At 38.4% G+C, this 19,783-nt stretch overlaps 2 protein-coding genes across 2 annotated transcripts; both read right to left on the bottom strand.

The window, feature by feature from the left end:
* Nucleotides 1-4,221: 4,221 nt before the first annotated feature.
* Nucleotides 4,222-5,480, bottom strand: bsx (brain-specific homeobox). Its single transcript, XM_038988980.1, has 3 exons — nucleotides 5,228-5,480; nucleotides 4,563-4,753; nucleotides 4,222-4,464 (listed from the first exon to the last, which is right to left on the bottom strand). The coding sequence occupies exons 1-3, from the start codon at nucleotides 5,478-5,480 to the stop codon at nucleotides 4,222-4,224; spliced, it is 687 nt and encodes a 228-aa protein (XP_038844908.1).
* A 3,416-nt stretch (nucleotides 5,481-8,896) lies between these two features.
* On the bottom strand, nucleotides 8,897-19,146 carry LOC120044355 (lens fiber membrane intrinsic protein-like). The gene is made up of 4 exons (XM_038988979.1): nucleotides 18,972-19,146; nucleotides 18,278-18,427; nucleotides 9,479-9,613; nucleotides 8,897-8,958 (listed from the first exon to the last, which is right to left on the bottom strand). Exons 1-4 carry the CDS (start codon nucleotides 19,144-19,146, stop codon nucleotides 8,897-8,899), a joined length of 522 nt encoding a protein of 173 aa, XP_038844907.1.
* Between the last annotated feature and the right edge of the window lie 637 nt (nucleotides 19,147-19,783).

Genomic DNA, 19,783 nt, shown 5'->3' with positions numbered 1-19,783 from the left:
ACAGATTGATTATAACATTTAGAATGAGCAGCCAGCTCACAAAGGAAAGAGTGCACCAGGGAGAACTCAACAAGCCTGCAGATGCAGTTAGTGAAAACACATCATCTAACTGGGGATAGGTAGCTAATATAATGTCACAAAGCATGATGTGCTAGCCAGTTAACTTTCATTCTGAAATAGCTTAATATTTATGGGTTAGGCAGATATTAGTTTACATAGACTTGAAATTGGCATGGGAGCTAACATCAGCTAGCTGTAGCTTTCTAGCTGTTTATCAAAGGTAGATAACTGGTTAACTTGACCCCAAAAATATACCAAACTATTTCTCAATGTTTCTCAAAATGATTGTAGCTGGCTAATTAATTTGATCGTGCTTTGTGATACACCCTGTTTTAGGCTGTTTTAGTCCACACAAAATGTCACCCTGCCACCTACAGCACAATATAACCTAATGAACACCATGGGGGAAACAATCAAATTGACCATCCACATTCATGCTTTTTTGTCCTACCAGATCCGCGATGAGAAGGTTCAAGCTACTGTATCCCTCTGTCCTTTGACTCTTGTTGGATGTAGATGACCGTTATGACAGGCTTCAATGACTGTTATAATCGTTTATTTACAAGTTAATTACAACTTGCTTTTTGCTTTAGCGCCATCGGTACCTGATAGAGCAGATCTAGCCTCACGTGCAGAAGTAAGCCATCTGGCTCTAGAGACTCATTGGGAGGGAGACTAGAGCAGACCCAAAAGTTCTGACTGCACGCACATGTGAATGACCAAGGACAGTCCATTTACTTTGACTGTTACATTTTATGCTATGAAATCCTGCAAAACAATCCAAGCAATGTTCGCACAGCCTATGTGCTCATGGAGCTGCTGTTGCTGGCAGATTCACTGAGGGGCAGAGTAGTTAGTAACATAACAGCTTGTTGTGAACAATATATTTTGCAAACAGAAAAATGTACACATTTACTGCACTCTTGAGCATTTAAAACATAAGCCATGAATTATATATAGAGAGTTTTAATAATACAAAAATATCAAATCGACCTAGTGGGCCACACTAAGATTTAATTAATCAATGCATATTGTTTTCAAGTGTGGCAGTGGTGTGCAAGAGCTGACAAAATTCCAGGACTGTAGGCTACTGAATTACTTGCTTTTATCCTGAAATCTTTCCTTACTTCCAGAAAAGAATGATGTTTTACAACATTCCTTAAATGTTCATAAAATTCTCTGGACAAATCAGCTGACTTGGGTGTCAAATGTTGTTTGTTTGGAGCTGGTGGCCTCGATTCATATTCTACCATGTAGAGGCAAAGACCAATGGTTGGTTTACTTGTAATTTCACCAGCATTGTGTACAAATTATTTGAGTTAAATATCTGTCAAAATGTCTCCATTTAGCTTAGCATTCCAATTTTCCAAATGTCCCAAAATAGCTTACATTGAACGCAATGTTTTTGTGATAGACCCATGTTTTCTTAAGCCAGCTGCTTGAGTCAGTGGGCGGATTCTATTATGCTGAGCCGCTGGGCATCGGTCTATGGCCCTTGACTTGAACGGGCAAAAGCGGGCAAAAGCCTTTCCCAAATCGAAAAGAAATCTGCACAGCTTGATCATGTTGTCAACAAGACAGCATTGTGTATCGTCCAGAAACATACATCTCTTTTCCATAAAACGATTGTTTTCATTTTCTGACTAGTTTTCGTTGGGAAGACAGATAAAGCGTTTTTTTTCAAAATCAATCACTTTCGCATGTGAAAACACAGAATCCTACTCATGAATCATTGTGCTTAATAACGCCACTTTTGTTTTGAGCCGATTTCCCCGTGGGCTTTGAAGGGGGCACTTTTTGTTCACGCCCGTTCCGAAACGAAAGCAATCAACTTCACCCGGTGCAAAACAGATTATTCGAATCCCCTCACTGCTCCTTTCAAGACATTTGGTGATCCAGTAGGCCTAGCAGTAACCAATAATAGCCTAACTCAAGTTCAATAAAAGTCATGACAATGTTTATGAATAGCTACCGCTCTACGTTACATGCAACAACTATTTGTTATTGTATGATGACGTATTTCTTTTATTCCACAGCGGGGTCCCAGCTACCAAGGCGTCTACCACAGCATGAGCAAATTTAACAGATAGCCTCCGATTAACATCTCCTCCACTGCTAAGTGACTCCTGTAGTAGTGGTTCTGGTCCATGGCCTCGTTTCCCAGAGCCTTCGTAGCGTTAAGATCTTACGATGTACCTTTAGTAGCCGAGCTGTTTAACAAAGCCTTTGTTAGTAACGTGATTCTTAATTAAAAACCTTCACACATCTATGAGTGATCCAGACTATTCGTTGAGCAGCCAAAGTGCATCGTTGGATGCTGTTTTGCCCTTCTGCATCATTTTATTCACAGAAGATCTCCGCTAAACATTGAATCAAGATTCTTATATCTGTCTGACTGACCGCAATAACCCCAGAACAAAGTTGACTACAATTATAAAGCTCACAGTGTTTGCACTTGTTACGAACAAGTGAAAGATTAAACGATGCTTCAAATAAAAACCGACATGACTTCGTTAAACGATAAATAGCCTACATGTGCCTATTTCAATCATATTGAGTTATATTTTGCCAATAGGCTACTGTCTGTAATTTTGGCTTCAATACGGTTCATGATGTGTGACAAGATGTGCACAGTGATATGCCAATCTGTTAGTTAGTGCATTAGTATTGGGTAAGCATAATAAGCCGCCTCAATATTTGCAGAAATAGGTGGTAATATTTCTCTAGGAGCTGATCCTTCGTCAGTAATGTGGAATAATTATAATGTTAAAGTAGATTTGAATGGAGAAAGCTGATCGGAGAGCAGCGCTACTTTTCTTTCGATCCTATCAATATCGACACATGGTCTAATGACGCACTTAGGCTTCTCTACGTGCATGTTTGGGAAACACTGTTTGGCTCGTAAATAACGATGCATTGGGTAGCCTACGATCATCGCAATTCTTAATTTACACCGAAACTGGGAGACGAGGCCCTGGCTCTTCAAGCAGGTGGGGTTATTTTAGTAAAACGCTATTACAACTGACCTCTCAAGATACGGCCGGGGAATTTTCTGTAAGCCTAAGGTAGGCTATGTGAATATCGAAAGGCCTATGCAAAATAATAGGCTATTTAAAAATATTATTATAACCATAATTCGTAGCTATTATTAATTAATTATCATTATTCGTAATATTATTAAAGTACAAAGAGATCGTAGAATCGGACTGCCAGGAAATAATCATTGGCTATAATTGCTTTTCAAAAGTAGGGTTAGGCATACTTCCCGAAATATAATTATGAGTTATGAGTAGGTATTCCAAGAAACTATTTCAATTAAATACAAATATATCTATTCAAATAGTTATAAATCTCTAGCGTCCTATAAGGATTGATTTATTGACTAATAACTAACTAATACTAAAGTATTAATGGCATTAAATTGAAACATTGGTCAGTTCATCCAAGTTTATAGGAAAATGCAACTGCAATCCCTTAGCCTAATAATAAACCGACAAATGTACATGATAAATGGTACAGGTTAAACAATTAGTTATGTTTATCATGCACGTTTTAATAGTAAAGCAATAACACTTCAAAAGGCATATGCTGCAACATATTCCGATTACCAGAACGAAAGTGCAAAAAGAAAGGGTAAAAATGTGACATGCTGAAATTAAGAGCTAAGTTGTTTTTGTTTATCAAAGTAGGAACATACAAATGTATTTTCTCACAGATTGTCTCCCAAAATAATCAACTGGTCCTGCATGGGTCAACGTAAGTCGTCTGCATAAGTGGTGGCTTCAAACATTCACCAAAAACTATCTTAAGATGAAAATGACTGTTTTTTGTTTGATTCGAAGTTGATGATAATAATAATGATAATAGTATCCTAATAATGAACATGGCTTCAGATTATATTTTGTAGGCCTATGTACAATTGTTTGACATGATTTATTTTTACACAGCCACGGAAATTATAAATATAGACAGCCTAAAGGGAATGTGTAGTGAGTGACATATTACGCATAGACGCTTGAATAAATAATACTTTGCATTATTGTCATTGATTTGTTTAAAAAAGCAATATATCATTTCATATGTAGCCTAAAATACAAGATTCAATATTGACATTTACACTGGGTTATGGCTATTTGTTTTTAAAACAACTTGCCACTTGCACTATAGTGAACGTTCTGGCGAGCAAATATCATCCTCGATATCAACATCGTCCTCATTTTCCTCTAACATGTATGAGTCTGGGTCGATTCCACTGTTTAGATCATCTGTGTTTTTTTCGTTGAGTTCACTCTCACTTGAGTTCTCCATGGATCTATCTAAGTCATTCGGATTTTTCTGGTCGTCTTGTGTTTTCCTCAGTTGCTTTTTATGCTTCATCCTTCTGTTTTGAAACCATGTTTTCACCTGTGTGACAAAGGTGGAATATTTCATAAACTTGCTTTGCAGCACAATGCGACCATCCCGAAAGGTATGATTAGTGTGATGTAGTTTAGGTTTCTTACCTGGGTTTCCGAGAGACTTAACGCTGTTGCCAACTCCACTCGTTCTGGTGTGGATAGGTACCGTTGTATCTCAAATCTCTTTTCCAGACCAGATAGTTGCGAATCCGAGAAGACCGTTCTCGCCTTCCTTCGTCTGCAATGCTTGCCCGGTAACTCCGGATGATGCTGAAATAACCCCGGCATTTGCATCCCTGTGAAATATATAAGGCATTCAACATTGAAATTTCAACACAACTTTTGCAATTATATTAACAGTTTATTTGTTTTAAGTTAAATTCAATGTACTCCATGCAATTTCTTCACATTGTAGAATATTACTTAAGGCCTCGTTATATTTAGCACACCATTATATAATGGAGTATGATTTTTTTTCCTGATTGAGTTGGATTTATTCGAAAACGTTTTGCACTAACTTTTACGCACGAAAAGGCCAATGTACCTGTTGCAAAACGCCCAAGACCACTCCATCGTTTTGTCAGGCTGTTAGGATTGGTAGACTACTAAAATGGAAATTATACATGCACCAACATTATGAAATAACATCCTTTTGGAATTAAATCATTATAGGCCTAATGAAATGTCGACGTTGGCTTAGCTGTTCTTGCACTCTGTAACTGCCTTCGCTTCATTGAATGCATGAACCAATCCAGTGCCTTCCTACTTACCAGACGTGAAGAAATACTGGTGATGGTCCGGCTTGTGTAGATGATGGTGCGGGTGAGGCGCTAGTATCGGAGTGGGCATCAGTGGGTATCCATATTCTAGGAGAGGCATCCGGGAAGCCAGAGAGCTTGAGAACGGCAAGTGGAATACCTCTCTCAGGGGCTTTGGTTTGTGTAATAAAATATCTTCGATGAAGAACGACGTTGACCTCTGGGCTGGCATCTGAGGCACCGGGGACGTGTAGTTCAGATTCATCTTATATCTCTGAAAACACCTTCACAATTGAGTCCGTGTGGTGTTGATTATATGTGCACCCTAACAAACCAAGGAAGGGAAGCACTAAACTTCTTGCCTCCGTCTCCTCAGTCTCAAACGCTAGAATGGTCGTCTGTGTGGCAGCCAGTGAGTGGTGCCAGGTAGATTAGCCTACTATTTATTCAGAGGGAGGTAGATTACTATTTATCCAAGTGGAGCGACTGTGGCAAATTATAAAACTGATATGTAATCAGCCAATAGCACGCCGGTGGGGCGGAGAATGGAATTAGTTGTGTATGGATTAATGATGGTGACGACGGAGAGGGAGGGTCGCTCGCCATGGTGCTGAAACAGCATTCCCACCGGAGCCCTGCAGTCTTTCCCTCCTGCACCTCAGTCAAACTTGCTTTCATTCGTCCCCTTTCCAGTGAATATAAACTATAGACATATATCCTACTGTTTTAGGCCGTTAGACTATTATTTATATTGTCATATTACCAGTGTTTTTTATTTTTATAAACAAACATCAACGTTTATAACAAGGCATATGCTACACAATTAGGCAACACTAATGATTAACAACTGGAGGTGATTTGTATAACGTTTCACTTTCTACATGTAGCATATCTTATCATGTTTAAATGACCTCAATAGGTGGGATTGCTGTTGGCATCCCCAAGTATACGACAGAAAACTAACATTTACTGATCTGAATAGCATTTTATTTTTGTGCAACAGTTCCTACCTGTTGTTTCCCTAATACCTAGTAGGGTGTCTGTCTCCTACTATCTTTTCATAGTCATCCCCCGGATCACTGATGCGGGGGATGACAGGTGTATTTGCTAATTCCGCCATAAATTGGCTGTAATTGTTGGTATTAAAATCTGGGAGAGTACAAGTGGTGCTCCTGCGCCATTTAAGCGACGGAAGCCTTAATTTGTTGATATCGTGTTGTCATCACATTTCCAATCACGCTAGCTAATGTGAAAGTGTCTTAATGCAGGCAGTATTCTCGCTGCAACGCTATTAGGCAATTAGGGGAGATGTTAGAGCGGAAGTAGTAATCCTTGGACGCAAGGACAGGATTTCCATTTGATCAGGTAGGCATAACAAATTAATTACTGAATTCAATTACTCACGAAAGTGCATTACTGCGCTAAATCGAAAACACGTCCTCCATATGCATGAGCTTATATAAGGAAAATGGGTGTAGACCTTGCAAATGACTCAAAATGTCAGTTTAAAGAATATGGAAATGTGACAGATTTAGATACTGTTTTAGTTTGTGTTTCTTTCCCTGAGCACAGAGTCCATACATCAGAGAGTACACTTTTATGGCAACCACAGAATTAGACAGTTGAATGAGTAAAATGGAAGAGTGAACAGAGAAATTAAGTGATGTAAATATAACATGACTTGAAGGGCTTAGCTCACTTTGGTAATGCTCTTGATGCCTATTTCATTAAATTTTTTACATATGGCCTATCTGTAGAAGGCTATTTGTATAAACATTTGTTGAAGATAATTGGCCTATAGGACAAATGATCTGTCTGAAAAAAACTTGCAAAGCATATTAGGCCTATTATTTTAAATGTCAAATAAATAAATCGTGGACTAATACGAGAAGGCCTCAGATGCACGTGCATCTCCTCTATCCTTAAAGAAACATCAGGGTAACTAGTTGCTTTTAGATGAAAATTTGAAAGTGATTGAACAAATGGCAATTACATCGTCTTTGCACGGATAGTCAATAGGATCTGTTCCGTTGTTAAGGTGGGGTTAAGCTGCTTTTACAGCCAACTTCATCAAGTAAAATGTGGTGCCTGGGAGCCATTGCGTCACTCTAAAGTAAGTGGCGTATTATTTTCGTTCGATAAGAGGCTTGCAGCATTGCATTTGGTAATACGTCGGTTAGCTTCAAAGACGACGGGTCAATCTTAGCAGTTACAATATTTATTGATCTGGTAACAAGAGAAATCAAATTCAATCTAGTGGAAATAAGTAGTTTTTGTTGTTGTTGCAATTCATCTTTGTTTCATGTCAGGGTTAACATCACGCACCAGTGGCTCGGGGGCATGGATAGGTTCTATTAGATCATTACGTTTCAGTGACTTTTTGGCATCAATAAGATGATTGATTGTGAAACACCAGAGGACATTGTTATGTCATATTCATTTAAATATGTGTCAATTTTTCCAACACCTTTATCTCAAAACATGGTCCTAATAGGCCTAAACCAGCATTTCCCAAACTCGGTCTGGGGACCCCAAAGGGTGCACATCATGTTTTTTTGCCGTAGCACTACACAGCTGATTTAAATATTAAACTCATCCTCAAGCTTGAATATTTGAATCAGCCGTGTAGTGCTAGAGCGAAAAACTACATGTGTACCCCTTGGGGTTCCCAGGGTTGAGTTTGAGAAACGCTGGCCTAAACATTTCTGACATCCATCAATTAACTCCGGTCAATGTTTAACCAATCGAAGTGACATCTTCACACACATTTCACACACAATATGGCTGTGTTTACACAGGCAGCCCAATTCTGATATTTTGCCTTAATTATTGGCAAAAGAGCTGATCTGGTTGGTCAATAGATCAATTAGTGGAAAAATAATCAGAATTTGTCTGCCTGTGTAAACGCAGCCTACAGTATGTGTTTTGCGAATATGTATACCTGGCACCAGTGCATCATCTTGCATGCAATCTATTTGGTTTCCTTGTAAGCCTATATGACATCTGGGTCTTCCACTTAACCAATCCTGTTAGTCTGGACAAAATATCATTCATCATGTTGTACAAGAATGCCTGCCACAAGAACACAACATTGGTGTATGATCCAAACACATATATATATATTTTTTTACATAGTTCAACATAGCAACTTGTTGTGCATCCCCTACATACTATACAAAAATATTTTGAAAGATATACACATAAAAAATACTATGTTTTTCTGCTGTAGGCTGACCCTGGACAGTAATGTTGTATAATTTCATGATGCCTCCCAAACTCTGCTAAAGCGCTAAATAGGTTGTTATAGCTATTCCACAATATGGATTGTCATACCTGGAGACAGTGCATCTGTCACAATTTCTTTTAGGTACTTGGATCACTTAACTTGACCAGATCTGGGATAGTTTGTCTGTATATAGCATATCAGACCTGTAGAGTCAAAATGGGCAATATGTCTGACGTGTAAAAATGGGCCCGTACAAATATAAAAGACAAGCATTTAATCATTGAAAAGGTGACACGTTTACCCCCAACGTCCTTTATTCATATAATTTAAATTCTATAATCCATGTTCCAAAAGTAAATAGTGGGTTGATCCATCTTGACTCTCAAATACGGGGAACAGCCACAAGTCAGTGGCTCTCAAAATCATAAGATATTGATGATCATTTCTGAAGTCTTCTAGTGAGAGTTTGAGTTTCTGGGGCATTCGTGCATCCGATAGGCACACATATAGAATATACCTTTATAAAAAAAAGACAAAGACATCATGTTGTACTTTTGCACACACACACATACATTGAAGGACCTAGACCAAAATGATATAAAACACAATTCAGCTGCCATTAAAGATTCTATATTCCAAAAAAGCAGTCTGTAAGGAGATTGAAGCATGTTGAAGTAAATAGGAGCTGTACATATTCAGCCTGGAATCGATGTAGCACACATTTGTTCTCAATGAATTACCTGGCTGGATAAAGGTTAAATAAATATAACAAAAATATATTATTCCTTTATAATACTCTTGGGTCCGTATTCACAAAGCGTCTCAGAGTAGGAATGCTGATTTAGGATCAGCCCCCCCTTTTATTCATCATGATTAAAAGGCAAACCTGATCCTAGATCAGCAGTCATTTGCTCTGAGACACTTTGTGAATATGGGCCCTGGATTGACCATTGACTATAATACATTTTCTTAAATAAAACATTTGTTCACAACTGAATGTTATGTGGGGAGTGTGACCAGTGATGTCTTGGTTTTACCTGAAAAGAAGGTTAGCACCACTGACACCCAGCCGATGATGTAGGACCAGGAGAACCTCCAGTTGCCATAGCGTTTACCATAGTAATTAATCGTCACACCAGTGTATACTGCCATTGCTAGCAACACGAAAAAGCCTGGAGAGAAAGAGGAGATCAAACTACTTAATGTAACATTACATAATTTAATGATGGCATCCACAGGCATCCATGTTTTTGCATTCTTTGATTCTTAAAAGAGTTTCCTGCTTTAGGAAACATGGAAATTATTATGCACAACCATTTAGTGAACAGTTTGCATTGGGGGAGGCCCTGTGTTAAACTCACCTGCATGTAATTCTCACAGAAACCACTTTATGTCACCTCATATCCCCCCCCCCCGGCTGCCTCTACTTTTGCTCAACTAAACATTTCATCTGTCTCATTTCAACTTGGGAAGTCACTCCAACAAAACGATGTTGAGGTACATTGATCTTATATTTGTTATTTAGAAAAAGTTATATTTAATCTAATGAAGTTAAATCTATAAACATTTCTATATATATATATATATATATATATACCATGGGGGCGCCTAAAGATAAATCATTCACTTGATTAGAGATATATTTTTAAATCAGTTTTTGATAAAGTAGTAACACTTAAAGTTAGCATGTTTGGGGCAACCCACATGGGCAGTGACACATTTTTTGTTGTTTTGTACTTCTATACTTGATTTGAAATGATACATACTGTCAGCTTTAATTTGAGGGTATGTTCATCCATAAAACGTGAACCGTTTAGAAAATTACAGCACTTTTTGTACATAGTCCTTCCATTTAATGGAACCAAAAGTATTTTGACAAATTTACTTACAGTGCCTTCAGAAAGTATTCAAAGCCCTTGACCTTTTCCACATTTTGTCGAGTTACAGCCTGAATTTAAAATAGATTAAATTTAGTTTTATTTGTTCACTTGCCTACACACAATACCCCATAATGTCGTAGTGGAACTATGTTAAAAAAAAAAATCTACAAATTAATAAAAGACGTTAAGCTGAAATGTCTTGAGTCAATAATTCAACCCATTTGTTATGGCAAGCCTAAATAAGTTTAGGAGTAAACATTTGGGTAACACTTTATTTGACACCTAGCATCATAACACACCATGACATGGTCACAACCATGTCATAATGTCATAACAGCTGATATAACCTGTCATAACATTGTCATAACACTGTCATGACACATATTTAGACTTTTTGTGACAAATATTGCAACATTTTATGGCTGGTTATGAGAAAACCTACCACAAAAGGCAAACCATTCCAATCTACTTGTAAATAATATGTTATATAACATTTCCTAAAATTGGTCATTTTTTACCATTGTAATTGTACACACATTGATGTCCAACATTTGCCTAGCCCAATGCTCTGTCGCTGATGACTGGGGTGAATGCAGGAGCAGGACAAAACACCCTCTTTGGGACTTATGTTGACATATGGTCATGTAAGTGATAGGCCTATCGGGCTTATATTATTAGCCTTACAACAACAACACATTTTCTGTGATAGATTCTATAAATGTCCATATTTTGGAATCAAAGTTTGTTTGTTCACAACAATTGTATTGTAGTCCTCCATGGTTTTGCTTTAATATACATGTATACTTAGCGCTACCACTAGGGGGAGACATTCGAACTGTTAGCAGCAGGCACGCACCTCATACGTTGGAAGAAGAGAAACAGGATGAGAAGCCCAGTGGAAAAGGTTTAATTGTCCATGTCTCATTCATCTTGTTTTCAGGTTTATAACATTTATAGCGATAACATGTTTATTACAAAATGATGAGTTTTCTTGTAATTGTGATGGATAATTTAAGTGTTTTGACAGTGAAAATGGAGTGAGATTTTCCACTTCATATGAATGTAGCCAAGTAAGCTAGCTAACTTTGTATATAAGTCAATGAGACAAGATGAAGTCTCGGGTTAAATGTGTTTTCGTTAAAACATTTTGGCTCTTAAATGGTTTTATTTTTTGACAAAAGATGGCTTGTATTAAGTGTATTTACATGAGTACATATGAACCACGCTAATGATATGTATTTAAGAAGGTTACTTTTTATGAAATGTGTATCTAACGGGGGTGCTGTGAGCGTTATTTAAGAGGTAGTGTTCCAGAAATGTTGGAAGATGGGCAGGGACTCAGCTGTCCTGACTTTAAGGGCAAGGTTGTTCCACCATTGGGTTGCCAGGACACAGAAGAGCTTTGACTGGGCTGAACGGGATTTGCCGTCCCGTAGGGGTGGGAGGGCAAAGAGACCAGAGGTGGCAAAACGTGCTCGGGTTGGGATGTAGGGTTTGAGCATAGCCTTAAGGTAAGGTGGGGCAGTTCCCTTTGCTGCTCCGTAGGCAAGCACCAGGGTCTTGAAGATGATGGAAGTCAGTGGAGGAGCAGGTGACATGGGAGAACTTAGGCAGGTTGAACTCCAGGCGGACTGAGGCATTCTGGATAAGTTGCAGGGGTTTGATGGCACAAGCAGGGAGCTCAGCCAACAGAGAGTTGCAGTAGTATAGATGGGAGATGACAAGTGCCTGGATTAGGACCGGCGCCGCTTCCTGTCTGAGGAAAGGTCGTACTCTATGGATGTTGTAGAGCATGAACCCGCAGAAGCGAGACACTGCTTTGATGTTTGCAGAGAATGACAGGGTGTTGTCCAGGGTCACACCAAGGTTCTTTGCACTCTGTGAGGGGGACACCGTGGAGTTGTCAACTGTGATGGAGAGATCTTGGAGAGAGCAAGCCTTCCCCAGGAGGAAGAGCAACTCCGTTTTGTCGAGGAGCTTAATGTGGTGAACTGACATCCAAGCTGAGATGTCTGCCAGGCACACAGAGATGTGTGTCGCCACCTGGGTGTTGCTGTTGTTGTTTTTTTGTCATCGTATTTTTTATAAATTGTATGACACTGTCACCATAAAGCATTGTGACCATCCTGTGCCATCCTGTGGACTAAGAAAATACACTTTATGACATTGTCATGAAGCATTATGACCAGGGTTGGGGAGTAACATATTACATGTAAACTCTAACTGTAATCTGTTACTTTACCCGCAAAAATATTGTAATCAGATTAGATACTTTTGAAAAACAAGTTGATTACTTCGAGGATTACTTTTGAATCCCGAAAGGATGTTTGCATAAAAAAAATCTTTGACACTTCTCTGTTTTCTCAATGTGATTCAAATCAGCATTGAAATAATTTGGAAGTTTAAATTTGTTCAATGTGAGCGAGTCTGACCATAAGTCAGAGACCACTATGATGACAGACCAAATGTGTTTGATGGATCGTGGGAAAAGAGCAGGAATAGGCTTTTGTAGGCTACAATCCAAGGTATGTCTTCCAATGGTGTGACTGCTGTCGGCATCCAAAGATTATCCAACTTGAATAAACACTTGGAGGTAAGGATGACAGCAGTGGTTTAGTCTACGGCGATACGGATATCACTTATTATTGATATCTACACAGCGCATTGATGTGAATCACACTGCTGCTCTCTCATTTAGATATTTGTGCCTTACGGATTGTGGTTGTTGTGGATGGCTGTTCACAAATCTAAATTTGTATTTGAACCCAATAATTCAAGAAGTTTAAACCGCCTAACAATCATTGTTTTTGAAACCAGTGGACAGCTAGTGAAAAATGCACTCTTTCATCAGCTGCATAGTGCGGATCCCAGCCTATGGAATAAAAGTGAGGCTTTTATTGCTTAATCTAATTCATGTTGATAAAAAAAATCCATAGGCCTAATGGACACATGCTCAAACTCGCACCGTTTTGATATACTGAAAGGGGCAATCTGTAGTTGCTACATCCATTTTTGGACTTATAAAGTATATATACTGTACACTACCGTTCAAAGTTTGGGGCCACTTAGAAATGTCCTTGTTTTTGAAAGAAAAGCACATTGTTAATGTTGTAAATGACTATTGTAGCTGGAAATGGCTGATTTTTTATGGAATATCTACATAGGCGTATAGAGGCCCATTTTCAGCAACCATCACTCCTGTGTTCCAATGGCACGTTGTGTTAGCTAATCCAAGTTTATCATTTTAAAAGGCTAATTGATCATTGGAAAACCATTTTGCAATTATGTTAGCACAGCTGAAAACTGTTGTGCTGATTAACGAAGCAATAAAACTGATCTTCTTTAGACTAGTTGAGTATCTGGAGCATCAGAACTTATTGGTTTGATTAGAGGCTCAAAATGGCCAGAAATAAATAACTTTCTTCTGAAACTCATCAGTCTATTCTTGTTCTGAGAAATGAAGGCTATTCCATGCGAGAAATTGCCAAGAAACTGAAGATCTCGTACAACGCTGTGTACACCAGTCTCAATGTCAACAGTGAAGAGGCGATTCCCGGATGCTGGCCTTCTAGGCAGAGTTGCAAAGAAAAAGCCATATCTCAGACTGGCCAATAAAAATAAAAGATTAAGATGGGCAAAAGAACACAGACACTGGACAGAGGAACTCTGCCTAGAAGGCCAGCATCCCGGAGTCGCCTCTTCACTGTTGACGTTGAGACTGGTGTTTTGCGGGTACTATTTAATTAAGCTGACAGTTGAGGACTTGTAAGGCGTCTGTTTCTCAAACTAGACACTCTAATGTACATGTCCTCTTGCTTAGTTGTGCACCGGGGCCTCCCACTCCTCTTTCTATTCTGGTTAGAGAGAGTTTGCGCTGTTCTGTGAAGGGAGTAGTACACAGCGTTGTACGAGATCTTCAATTTCTTGGCAATTTCTCGCATGGAATAGCCTTCATTTCTCAAAACAATAGACTTGACGAGTTTCATAAGAAAGTTCTTTGTTTCTGGTCATTTTGAGCCTGTAATCGTACCCAGAAATGGTGATGCTCCAGATATTCAACTAGTCTAAAGAAGGCCGGTTGAATTGCTTTGTAAATTAGAACAACAGTTTTCACCTGTGCTAACATAATTGCAAAAGGGTTTTCTAATGATCAATTCGCCTTTTAAAATGATACATTTAGATTAGCTAACACAACGTGCCGTTGGAACACAGGAGTTATGGTTGCTGATAAATGGGCCTCTGTATGCCTATGTAGATATTCCATTAAAAAATCAGCTGTTTCCAGCTACAATAGTAATTTACAACATTAACAATGTCTACACTGTGTTTCTGATCAATTTGATGTTATTTTAATGTACAAAAAAAGTGCTTTTCTTTCAAAAACAAGGACATTTCTAAGTGACCCCAAACTTTTGAACGGTGGTGTATATCCATTGATTCATGAAGAATAGAACTTATAAATGCCTCATGAGCTTAGTTCAACTGTCACATTCCATGAGAACCCAAAATATAAGCTTGTTTTTCTCAGAACAAGGTTAAAACAATATTTTTGATGTCATGGAAGGTCTATTAATCTGAACAGAGTCAGGGGCAGCCATTTTGCCATTATTTCATCTGTGGATTTACCCTTTAAACAGCTGCATATTATCAAGATATCAAAGTGTCACCAACAAAAAGGTAAAGAATAGGCCAATAGCAAATGCAGCATATGGCATTCATTTTTCACGTGTAAATAACACGTTTCAGTAGTGCTCAAAGCATGCCATTCCATGAGCGCAGCATTTATTTTTCAACTCAAATCAATGAGCCCAGTCAGTCCTCCATGACAACAAAATCATAAACAACAGAGTAGGGCTGGCTAATAAGTCCTTCATTTTGGGGTTATGCTCAGGTAAAACAATTTTGCTAATCTATACTTCCATATTTCCAAGTCCTATTCTTGAAGATCAAGGGGTCATTTATCAGAATGACTGAAATTCTGATAGACTTTGGTTTTTAATGAAAATATATAATTTCACTATTATATGTAGTAAAAAGAGATGAGTTAGAAGAAGCCTACATAACCAAACCATAAAGTAAAATTGAACATCCATATATGGCCAGCTATGTAAACTTAAACTTTGATTTATCCTGCAATAGATGTCGTTCAATTGGTAACATACATTTTTGTCTTCTTCTAATGGCTCTTTAGGGGAAAGTAATCTGTAACTGAATGTAATCAGATTACGTTACTGAGTTTGGGTAATCCAAAAGTTACATTACTGATTACAATTTTGGACAGGTAACTAGTAACTGTAATGAATTACATTTAGAAAGTAACCTACCCAACTCCGATTATGACCATCTTGTGTCACTTTACTTGGACTAAGAAAATACACTTTATGACACTGTCAAGAAGCATTATGACCATCCTGTGTCACTTTACTTGGACTAAGAAAATACATTTTATGACACTGTCAAGAAGCATTATGACCATCATAATCCTATAAGCCAGATAGGTCTATAATGTACATGTCCTTATGTCAGGGATCAGTCACAAAGAGGGTGTCTTTTCCTGCTCCTGAAATCTGCTCCTGCATTCATCCCAGTCATCAGAAACAGAGCATTGAGGTAGGTGCATGTCTGACATCAATGTGCGCGCAATTACAATTATAATTTAATATGGTACATTTCAGAAAATGTTATATAACAATAATACTGTTTACAAGTAGGCTATGGTGTAATGAAGAGGGTTGCCTTGTGTGGTAGGTTTTGTGGGTTTTGACAATCTTATGTAGGTGTCATAACCAGCCATAAAATAATGCAATATATGTCACAACAGGTCTAAATATATGTGTCATGACAGTGTTATCACAATATTGTGACAGGTTATGTTAAGTTTTGTCAGCTGTTATGACATATTATGACATGGTTATGACCGTGGCATAACGTGTTGTGACGCTAGGAGCGAAATAAAGTGTTACCAAAATTTGCTTAACAAGTCAAATAAGTTGCATGGACTCACTCTGTGTGCAACAATAGTGTATCACTACCTCATCTCTGTACCCCACACATACAATTATCTGTAAGGTCCCTCAGTCAGGCAGTGAATTTCAAACACAGATTCAACCACAAAGACCAGGGCACCCAAAAAAAAGAATGGTAGATGAGTAAAAAAATAAAATAAATTGAATATCCCATTGAGCATGGTTAAGTTATTAATTACACTTTGGATGGTGTATCAATACACCCAGTCACTACAAAGATGCAGGCGTCCTTCCTAACTCAATTGCCGGAGAGGAAGGAAACCGCTCAGGGATTTCACAATGAGGCCAATGGTGACTTTAAAACAGTTACAGCGTTTAATGGCTGTGATAGGAGAAAATGGAGGATGGATCAACAACATTGTAGTTACTCCACCATACTAACCTATTTGATAGAGTGAGAATAAGGAAGCTTGTACAGAATAAAAATATTTCAAAAATGCCTCCTGTTTGCAACAAGGCACTAAAGTAATACTGCAAAACATGTGGCAAAGCAATTCACTTTTTGTCCTGAATACAAAGTGTTATGTTTGGGCAAAATCCAGTACAACACATTACGGAGTACCACTCTCCATATTTTCAAACATAGTAGTGGCTGCATCATGTTATCAGTATGCTTGTAATCGTTAAGGACTGAGGTGTTTTTTAGGACAAAAAAATATGGAATGGAATGCAGCTAAGCACAGGCAAAATCCTAGAGGAAAACCTGGTTCAGTCTGCTTTCCACCAGACACTGGGAGATGAATTCACCTTTCAGCAGGACAATAACCTAAAACACAAGGTCAAATCTACACTGAAGTTTCTTACCAAGAAGACAGTGAATGTTCCTGAGTGGCCAAGTTACAGTTTTGACTTAAATCTACTTGAAAATATTGCTAGACCTGAAAATGGTTGTCTATCAATGATCAACAACCAATTTGACAGAGCTTGAAGAATTTTGAAAAGAATAATGGACAAATGTTGCCCAATCCAGGTGTGGAAAGTGCAACATTGCCAAAGGTGCTTCTACAAAGTATTGGCTCAGGGGTATGAATACTTACGTGAATTAGATGTGTGCATTTCATTTTCAATACATTTGCAACAATTTCTAAAAACCTGTTTTCACTTTGTCATTATGGGGTATTGTGTGTAGATGGGTGATAAATAAAATGAATTGAATGCTTTCTGAAGGCACTCTGTATGTGTATTAAAGTAGTCAAAAGTTTAGTATTTGGTCCCATATTCCTAATGTGCAATGACTACATCAAACTTGTGACTACAAACTTATTGGATGCATTTGCAGTTGGTTTTAGTTGTGTTTCAGATGATTTTGTGCCCAATAGAAATTAATGGTAAATAATGTATTGTGTCATTTTGGAGTCACTTTTATTGTAAATAACAATATAATATATTTCGCAACACTTCTACATTATTGTGGCTGCTACCATAATTATTGATAATCCTGAATGAATCGTGAATAATAATGAGTGAGAAAGTTACAGAGGCATAAATATCATACCCCCCTAACCTCCCCTGTTATTGGTAATGGTGAGAGGTTAGCATGTCTTGGATGCATGTCCCTGCAAATACATCACAATGTAATGGTCTGGCTATGACGTCATGGTCTGGTAGTATACTAATTGCAAAGTGGACAAAAATACCCAGATAACAACCAAAATATTGGCTTTTTATAGTCCTGACATTGCTTCAACCAGAAACATATTTAAACCAAATAACATCATTATGAATTTTGCCTGTTGGGTTTAAGTGGTTCATAAAAACAATTTGATACCATTCCATTGACAAAATCTTTGAAAAGACAGATAATTTGAACTAAAAGTTGTGTTCATCATCCAACAAAGTACTGCATAGATTATCAAATAAGGACAACAACATTACATCAAGCAGTAAAAGTTGTAAAATAAGTGAAAATAAGTAAATTAACCAAACTTACATGAGATGAAGAACAATATGCCTGCAGCAAAGGTTTTGTCAAACCTGTCGAAGGACGAGTAGTGGATGAAGGCCATGATGCCGATGATGATGCCCATGAAACACGCCAAGAGGGAGAGGATCATGAGTGCTCGGGTGGCATCCATGTGGGCTGCAGGGGTCAAAGGTTAACAGGGGTCGTCAGGGTACAAGAGTGGCTGACCCTGGCCTGTTCTGACCTGACAAACTACCCATATTGGTAAAACATTTGAATTGTGCTTGGCAAATGATAATCTTATTATGGAAAGCATGTCTTGATGCTTATGCTGTGACTAGGATAATGACTCTTTTGTGCCAAAATCACCAATTCAAATGCAATTGTTCACTGATGGATAAGGCGTAAATGCAGTTTAGATACAAAGCGTGATATAAGAATAGTTTTAGTCAATGGAAGTTCAAATCAATCCTTTCTGGGGGTTTTCGGGTTACACTTTGCTTCCTGGACTTTGCCTTTTTATAAACAGATGTGGTGTGATTGACATAGCTTCAATCACAACATATCGTGATTCTTAAGTGACAAGCCGTACCAATGACATGGCACAAAAAATTTAAAAAGCACCTTTCATTTGTTATGGCGTGTTATGAACAGTTATGACATGTGTTGGGTGTTATCACAGTGTTATGACATCATTGTGTGCACTGGCCGTAGTCCTCACCAATACTTTCATTGTGTGTGAAGCATTTCCCCGGCATGCAGTACCGCCACAGGCCCTGATGCATGTAGTTGTTGGAGTGCCGGTACTGAATCCAATAATCGGTTGCCGTGGAAACAATCAGGAGGATGTTCCCCACGCCTGCACAGAACAGCCCTCCGCCCATGAAGCTGTACATCCTGCACCTGCAGACTGACAGAAACACACACACACACACACACACACACACACACACACACACACACACACACACACACACACACACACACACACACACACACACACACACACACACACACTGATGAGAATGAGGTCACTTAGCATACGGGGGTCAGCTGCGGCCCCCTCTCAACATACACACACACTTCAGGGAGAGAGGGCCAAAGTGTCTGTAATTGCATTGTAATGAACACATCATTTCCACTGGATTGAATCGAGGGGTCACAGGCATGGGTCTACTCTGAGGTCCACTTTGTTCTCTGGGAGATCAGTGAGAAAGGATGGGCCCTCACAGGCACCTTTTATATTATCGAGCTTCACTCAGGGCATCTGCCCAGGATAACTTTGATATTTGATACATGGATTGTCTACTTGTTCCACCTGAAAACAATATTGTCTACCAAACCCTAGTTGTTCTCATTTAAATGTCTCAATTTATTTCAAATTCAATAGATTTACATGGCAGGTTATGTCTGGTAAAATATTGTTAATAAACATTGCAAATATAGTATATCCACATTTTAATGCAGATTTTTTTATGTCTCTATGTATTGTTGTTCTAATAGCAGAATTTGTAAAATACATTAACATTAAAT

Source organism: Salvelinus namaycush, chromosome 3 (genome assembly GCF_016432855.1).
Source record: "Salvelinus namaycush isolate Seneca chromosome 3, SaNama_1.0, whole genome shotgun sequence".
NCBI classification, from domain to species: domain Eukaryota; kingdom Metazoa; phylum Chordata; class Actinopteri; order Salmoniformes; family Salmonidae; genus Salvelinus; species Salvelinus namaycush.
The sequence above is the reverse complement of the archived record's forward strand: the minus strand, read 5'-3'. Positions and strand labels throughout refer to the sequence as shown.

Excerpts from the sequence above, each read along its gene's own strand:
- bsx (XM_038988980.1), bottom strand. The coding sequence starts at position 5,480 with ATGAATCTGAACTACACGTCCCCGGTGCCTCAGATGCCAGCCCAGAGG. Across the intron at positions 4,754-5,227 it reads CCAGTATTTCTTCACGTCTG|GGATGCAAATGCCGGGGTTA; the intron begins GTAAGTAGGAAG and ends TATATTTCACAG. Across the intron at positions 4,465-4,562 it reads TAAGTCTCTCGGAAACCCAG|GTGAAAACATGGTTTCAAAA; the intron begins GTAAGAAACCTA and ends TTTGTCACACAG.
- LOC120044355 (XM_038988979.1), bottom strand. The coding sequence starts at position 19,146 with ATGTACAGCTTCATGGGCGGAGGGCTGTTCTGTGCAGGCGTGGGGAAC. Across the intron at positions 18,428-18,971 it reads CACACACAATGAAAGTATTG|CCCACATGGATGCCACCCGA; the intron begins GTGAGGACTACG and ends TGACCCCTGCAG. Across the intron at positions 9,614-18,277 it reads CATATTGTTCTTCATCTCAT|GCTTTTTCGTGTTGCTAGCA; the intron begins GTAAGTTTGGTT and ends CTTTCTCTCCAG.